At 39.3% G+C, this 8,047-nt stretch overlaps 1 protein-coding gene across 6 annotated transcripts in view; it reads left to right on the top strand.

The window, feature by feature from the left end:
• Positions 1–8,047, top strand: part of MAPKAPK5 (MAPK activated protein kinase 5) — a 480,082-nt gene that overhangs the window by 193,939 nt on the left and 278,096 nt on the right. For 4 of the 6 annotated variants that reach the window (XM_085636242.1, XM_085636241.1, XM_085636245.1 and 1 more), the window contains one exon: positions 1,500–1,608. The exons of the other annotated variants lie outside the window; for them this stretch is intronic. In XM_085636242.1, the coding sequence (XP_085492368.1) occupies positions 1,500–1,608 (109 nt within the window). The remainder of the gene's footprint in view (positions 1–1,499; positions 1,609–8,047) is intronic. 6 annotated transcript variants of the gene reach the window in all.

Below are 8,047 nucleotides of genomic sequence, written 5' to 3' on the forward strand. Positions count from 1 at the left end.
TAGAGGGCATATAGGCTCGTTATTGTACAGCACTAGCCATGCCATAATTGTCTTCATTTCTTTAGCTTGTCATTCAGAATGCTTTTAATTTGATGTTAAAATAAATTGAATGTTCTGAATAACCGTGCAACCCAAAGATTTAACAGCTAAATAGTATTTGTTTTGCAACATGCTAGTTAATGGTACTTCTCCTAGATCAGATTGTTAAACATTTTTTTGCTTTTATCCATTTTTAAAGTAATTCTGAAAGCACGTCTAAGTTATTTTCACTCTTTTTTTTTTTGAAGATTACATTCACTCATTTTACAATCGGTTGTGATTTGGCTTTTCTTGAGTTTGTAGTTGGGGTTGCGATGTACTTTGAAATAGATTATTAAACATAAACATTAAGACTTAGAAACAAATTTACGGTACAAAGGATCTACAGCATCATCGATATGAACTTGCAGCATAAGCACAAACTCAAGAGTCGTGGACTTAAGGAAAACAACACTCAGTGATTCAAACTGATACAATGCATGGGTTGCTTTCTTAGTCTTTTCTTTAATGAGAGCTTGAGCAGTAGAACATGCTAATTGGGTGCTTGGATTCCCTAGAGCTTCTTAATTGGTAACATTTGTTTTCCTACTGCTATCAGCAGTTGTGTAATTTCAAAATAAATGTTTGCTTCACGAGATAATTGTTACTCAGTATCTCCAAATGTGACAATCCCCTTTTTTCCAATCACTCTGGTACTCGCCTAAATAACAAACCTTTTGATATTTATTTGAACCAGAGAAGCAATGGAAGTTTTTTCACTCAGTGTGTAGCACATATCGTTGCTAAGCATACAGAGAAACACATTGCAGCAGCACTATGGACTAAGAAAGAAAAGGTATGCAGTTAATTAAGTTCATTGCTGGAATATTTTTCATCCGTTGGGTTTTTTCTGTTAAATATCCGTGAATAGAATAGCACATTGGATATATAAAGGTAGAGTTGCTGTCTCAAAATTCACTAACAAATTCCGGTCTTGTGAGTGGAGCTTGGCGGCTTAGGACACTTTTCTGCAGTTCCTTGTGGTCCTTTTCCGGAAGGGATTACTGGAACCTTAAACGTCTGTTTTAGTTTAAATTTCAGTGCCAGGAAAAGTAGATTGTACTTTTGTAGTTAATTCATGATATGTTAAGCTGTTAAACATAGATGTGCTCTAATTGGTAGTTTTTCCAATCTAGTCTCTGCATAGAGTGCCACTTTTTTGTTGTTCCAGTTGGCAGACTTGGTAAAATGTCCGATATGGGCTTTTAAGGCACCATGAATGAAGGTGTACCATGACTGCGTTCTGCTGCCTATTTGCTTGAAACACACTGTGAAGATACAGAGGACCTTGTTTTTTTTCAAAGCAAATTAGGCATCTTCCTGCAGTGTTAACAATCAATGTAAATTTTTTTAGAGTAGTAACAGCCGTCACATTTTCAATTTATTTTTCAAAATTGACGTAGTTAAATGCTTTTGAACAGGGCCCGACTACTAATTGTAATGGAGATGATGGAAGGGGGAGAACTGTTTCACAGAATCAGCCAGCACCGGCACTTTACTGAGAAGCAAGCAAGCCAAGTAACAAAGCAGGCAAGTTACACTACTGCTCCTTTTCTTAAAAATATGCCTGTTGGGGGTAAGCACACAAATAATTAATACATGAAAGCAAAAAACCAACATTGATTCTTGTAGGGTGTTTTTATTGCCTGCTTTGTTATAATCCTCCGATTTAGCTGAATTTCCTTCTCTAAAGATGCCCTGATGTAGCGTGGTGAACCTGACTGATGACCCTCTTTAAGTGACCTTGGATGTTAAGCCACTGTTTGTCACCTTTATTTATTTGAGCTTTGTTTCTGCTTATTGTTAAATATAAGCTTTGTGCAGTATTAGTGAAATGAAGTAACATTTTCTCCTCTGCCATCCTGAGTGAAATTGTAAAGTTAAATATGTTAGTTGCATTAAAGTTGGACCTTTCCTTTGCATGCTGATTGTCTAGGCACAAAATGTCCTCGGTTGTTTACTAAGAGCTCAAAAAAGTTTCATGGCTAAAACTACTATTATGTGATGCCTCATGAACACATGAACTCTCATGCTGCTTTTGAAAGTCTTTTTTTCTGGTCGCTGGTGAAGTTGTGCATTTTACGTTTATTGTTCATTTCTGTACTGATTTTAGTTTAGGAGTGGTTGGGCGGGGTGATTTTATGACAATCAAATTTTTAGGCATCTTCCTGTGTAAAATAGTCAGCATCCAGTCACATTTAAGTGTGGAAAGGATATCCTTCACCAAAAGCTTACAACAATAGATAGTTGTTGTTGCATTTAGTAAAGCAAGAGCATTAGTAACTTAAAATAAGAAGAGTAGTAAAGAGTTCCTCAATTGTGTTGGTCCTCTACTGCACATACCTTTAGGTTCTGACACTTAAAGGTGGAGGTAGTCAAATTCACCTAAGCACATCTGAGTGAATGAATAGGCAAGTATCCATCATAGTTTTTAGATATTCATGTGTCAGACTTTTAAATTCGGCTCATGCTCTCTTGTTAAAGCAAAGCAGCTTTACAGGACTAGTATTTACTCCTGGAGCCTCCTGTTTTTGTTCAGATTGGACTTTTGTCAAGCATTTTCAGCTGACATTGTTTACTTGTTTCCTTTAAGAGATAGGCTGGAGAAGGAGGGAAGAGAACAATGTATATGTTTTGTCCAATGTGTTGAAAAATATTCCTAACATCACCTCTTCCCCTTCCCCTCCTTCATTCATGCCCTACAGAGAGTAATTCGTTAGAGATTTGACCATCGTTTAATTTCTATGTTGGCAGTTTAGCTAATTGTTCTCAAATCCAAAGTTTTTGATTAGCAAAATCTCAAAGCATGGTATAGATTCTGCTCTGTTGCTCTTGCGTTAGAGTATGGCTCTTCTGTTAGCTCTCAGTCACATACATTTCAAATGTTTAGCCAGATAAGAACAGTTTGAGCACACACAAACATCTCTATTTCACTCCTCGAAAAAACCAAAAAATGAAAAATATGAATGCTTGCCGTCATTTGTTTTATAGTTTAAATTCAGTTTCTTGTGTTCCTTTAACATCCAGAACAAGGAAATGAGAAGCTTAATCAGCATAGTGCTGCTTGTACTTCCTGGCACTTAAATAACATGCGAGTATAAATCATGTAGTAGCGAGACTAGAAACTAATATCTGTTAAGCCACAGAACTGCTTTCTATGCGCAGTACCATGCCACTCTTGTTTTCCTTTTACTTCCTGTGGCATACCTTGGAGCCTACTTCCTATGACTATTTTCCTCTCAAATTCTTGTTGTTTTACCTCTTGTCTTCCTTCAGTAGAAGTAGATTATGTCACAGCACTGCATATCATATTTGAACCATGCTCTTCTCTTTCAGCAGCTTATTTAACCTCTGTGCTGTAAATCCCACCATCAATCTGGTGTTACTCCAGAACAGATTAAGCTTGTCCCTGTCATGTGGGATGTGTTGGTGAAGGGGAATTTGCAGATTAATTCAGGGTCTCCTCAACCGTATATAGTGTTGATCACCTAGCCTGACAGAAAACATACAATCACAACTGATTTACCCTTGTCCTTTTCTATGTTGAGGTGACCTTCATTGACTCCTGCACAAGTAATATGAGGTGCCCTGGAACTGTTATAGATACCTGACCATATGATCATTTTCCTTTTCTGGGTTCTGATGAACTCTTTCAGACAGATGCAGTTGTTGAGGTCCGGGAGTAATGCTAAGACCCAAGAACCCATCAGGAATTGGCTCTGAAGACTACTTTCCAATGTATGGTCCAGTCCCACACCCCTCTGGGGCTAAATCCCCCAAGCCCCTGATTTGCTGTGTAATTGAACAGTTCTCCTGTCTACAGTGATACTAGCTTGTCTTGAGAGTTTGAGCAAGTCTTTCTCCTAAGACCTGAATTAGAGGGAGCAATTCTTTAGGCACTCCAAAGGATTGAACCAGTTGTTTGGTGAAAACCTCTGTGAGTGCCCTCTGTTGAAGACACTGTCTGTTGATGCATGTCCATTTCATGAGTTCTTTACTTTCTCTACAATTGAGCCCGTTCCTACTTGTTTCATTGGGGATTTGAGACAAATATGTTTTCTGAGTTAGTGAGCTACTAGCATTGTTACAGAAATAAGCATAAAAGGGCTTCCTTCCCTGGTATTTTCACTTAATCTACACTTGAAACACAAAAAGCCTAAACAATGTGAAGGCATCCTGCAAGGTAGTTTCAACCAGACTCAACCCCTGGGGTTAGCGACCAGTTCTTGTTGAAATGCTGTAGACATTGTGGTTGGCGCTCCAGCCTTTTGCCAAATTTCAATGAGTTTTGAAACCATAGGGTATTTAAGAAAGTCAATTTTAAGTCTATTTGGAGCCTTTTTGAATGTATGCAAAATAGCATCTTAACGAATTTGGTGTCATTTTTGAATTATTTGCACTTTTAGCACTTTAACCTGTTATTTAGGGTCCAATGATGAAGCAGGCCACAGGTGGTACCTGTAGGTGAGGACCCAACAAAATATACCAGAGAAGTGCTGATCACACTGATTCACCTGGGTGTTGATCTCACACTCTGAAGAAATATCCTATGGGCCATGCAACAATCTCGCAGAACATAACTGGATTTAAAAAGATAGGTTAACCCTCCTCTATAGTGTAATTACTCCAACTCTTTCTTGTCAGAAAACATGTACCACAAGAGCCTGGTCTAAGCTTTTTCCAGAGTCTACTGACCGCTTTAAAGAATCTGGGATAACCAGTGTTTGACTCTGCTATTGACCCTGAGAACTTGGTTAATTAATTTACTCACAGGATTTACACAGCTCTTCTCATGTCCCCATCCTTTATCCGCTCCATGATATGATTCCTCATTACGTGAGGGTAAGCTAAATTGTGAACAAATAGTGGATTTGGCATGTAGACTATGAACATTAGACAAAAGCCACATTAAAATTACCTCAAGTATTCTAAAAAGCTGGTTTCGACATTGAAAGCCAATCATTATACAACATTTTGATCATTTTCAACAGTTTTGTGATACACTATCTACGTATTTCTCAGATAAAATTAAAGCGAATCGTGAAACTCTGGTTAATGTAGCATTGAGGACAGCCGAAATTTGTAGGTACAGGACAGATTATTTCGTAACTTAAACAGTTTTCGATAATTTTTCACTGTTGTCTCAGAAGTAGACTACTCCGCTGGACCTAGTTCTCCCAAACGTCTTGCTTATTGATTCTTCTATCTTAACAGTCTCTGTTAGAGCTATGTAATAAATCTATTTGTGAGACTACGGTGCTTAAAGCTTAGAAACTAGCACTTATTCCTTTATATAAAAAGTCTACTGCTGATCCTGCACGTCCTAGTAATTAGAAAAGACAATAAGAAGCTTGCACACTAAACACTCATGATTTTCTGGACGCTCAAACTATTTTGGTCACTAATTTCTGTCAAAGACTAGCAGACCAAATCTTGGCTGTAGTCTTGCTAAATTTGTCAGCTGCCTTTTATGATCCCACAAAGATCATGGTATCCTATATTATTCATTCTGTACATCTGACCACTTGCTATTCCATTGTGCTCTCTGGACTCAAATTTATGAATTGTGCTTACGATACTGAGATTTAGATCACCCTAGATAGTAACTATGACTCCGTCCAGAACGTTTGTAAAAATATATTAGCATTGGCAGGATGGTTAGCAGATAACTCCTTAAAATTTAACTCGTACAAGATGTCCAAGTGATTGTCTCTAACCAGATTAGTTTTTCCTCCCTCTTTGATGGTTTTTGGCTTAATGCCATAGGGATGATTCCATCTCCAGTAGTTTGTCAAGTCATCTGCCCATAACATGTTACTACTTGAGTCTGTTGGGAAGAATTATTCCGGATCTTCCAGTCAACACTCATCCTTAAGTGGTACAGCCTGCAATTGTTAGCCGATTGCACGGCTGAAGAAGCAGCTCCAATGTGTCCAGAGCATGATGGCAAAAATGCCCTTCAGCTTCCCCGGCGCTTGTCTGCTTTCACAGCACTAAACTCTTTGTCTTGGTCAGTCCCCCAAAGGATTGTTTAAGTAATTCTATTTAGTTTTTAAAGCATTCCATGAACGAAGCCCCAATTATTTGCAAGATATGTTTTGTCATTATAAACCTACGTATCCATTTTGGTCTTGATGTGCCAACCTTCATGTGATTCCTAGAGTCAAAAGGCCTAGGACAGGAGGGCAAGAATTTTTCTTGTCAAGGCTACAAGTCATTACGTTGAATTTGTTTTCTATACAGCAGCTTTTCCCTTTGCGAAAGGCACTTTAAGCATGGTTTTATACCCACAGTAGAAATTTTGATTAATGTATCTTTTTCTCAGATTCTTCGAACTGTAAATCTCCATGTAGTTATTATTAACTCCAGAATGCCTTAAAAGGCAACAGGGTGCTTTCGAAGTATGTTTTGCATTAGATTCCTTTACATACATTCAAAGGTCTATGGATCTAAGATTAAGTGATTGCACGTTTTCCTTACCTTCCAAATCTTAAGGGGCTTGGGTTGGATTTCATTCCAGACTTCTAATCGTAGTTACAAGGTGTGAGGTTTTTGGAATCCCATACGATGCAGCTGGCCCATGTCCTGAGGCTTTCATTGCTTCTGGAATTCCCATCTAACTGTCATCCTCTTGTGAATGGTTGATTCTAATTCGGAGAGGTCATACTTGTCTGATCAGGAGCAGCTGGTGTTGAGTTACCTTTTTGACAGATTTCTTTGCTTCAGTGAACATCATCTACTGCAGTACCATCTTCTTCAGTACTGATTTGCCTGTTTCTGGCATAGTCCTGTCAAATAAGGAGAGTCTTTTTAGAGCCTGTACCACCTACTCCAAGAAAAGACTTCAAACAGACGACCCTCACAGTGACTGCATTTATTGAGTTGGATTATAATTATTTTAAAATGACTACAATTGACTGATGAATGAAGATAAAAGATGAAAAGTAAATAAAGCAAAGAAATTATTGTAAAGAATTATACAAACCTTTGAAAAAGTTTATTTACAAGAAATATTTAGTGCAAATTGCCCACCCCCCCTCCCCCCCATCTATTGGGGATTGCGTATTCAGTGAACCACCTTGTTCTCCACCAGGTCGACAATAAGTGAAACACTTACATCTCCTGCGTTTTGAAATTCTTGCAATGCTCCAGAAAAGAGCAATAGAACCAGTTCCAAAGTCTCAGAGAGGAAAAGGGTTCTATTCCAGTTTCTTTTTGGTACGGAAAAGTTTCAGACAAAGGCGTCCGATCCTGGGTTTAAGGACTCTCCACACCTATCTCAAAAAACAGTCCTTTCGCATGATCACACTACAGGACATTTTGTTACTCCTTAACCCAGGGGATCACCTGAACACCTTAGACTTACAGGATGTATATTTTCACATCCCCATCCATCCCTCCCACAGGCAGTACTTTCCATTTGCCATAACTGGAAGCCATTGTCAGTTCAGGGTTCTGCCTTTTGGCCTGAAATCGGCTCCAAGAATATTCACCAAATGCCTGGCTCCAGGAACAGCCTTCATAAGGAAACAACTGTATCAAGTGTTCGCTTACCTGGAGGACTGGCTAATCACAGCACCATCAATCAGCAGTCTAGCTGTCCACAGAGGCATGTACAAGACTGTTCGCTGAGCTAGGCCTTACCCTAAATGAGAGGAAATCGACCTCAAGCATCACCTTCTTAGGAGCAATATTAGACACCACAATAAATGAAGCATTATTTCTCCCTCTTGCCCTTTCCCTCTCCCTCTCTCCCTCCCCCTCCCCCTCCCTCCCTCTCTCCCTCCCTCTCTCCCTCTCCCCCCTCCCCCACTCCCTCCCCCTCCCCCCTCTCTCTCTCTCTCTCTCTCTCTCTCTCTCTCTCTCTCTCTCTCTCTCTCTCTCTCTATCTCTCTCTCTCTCTCTCCCTCTCCCTCTCTCTCCCTCTCTCTCCCTCTCTCTCTCCCTCTCTCTCTCCCTCTCTCTCTCC

The sequence above is a fragment of the Triturus cristatus genome, chromosome 11 (genome assembly GCF_964204655.1).
Source record: "Triturus cristatus chromosome 11, aTriCri1.1, whole genome shotgun sequence".
NCBI classification, from domain to species: domain Eukaryota; kingdom Metazoa; phylum Chordata; class Amphibia; order Caudata; family Salamandridae; genus Triturus; species Triturus cristatus.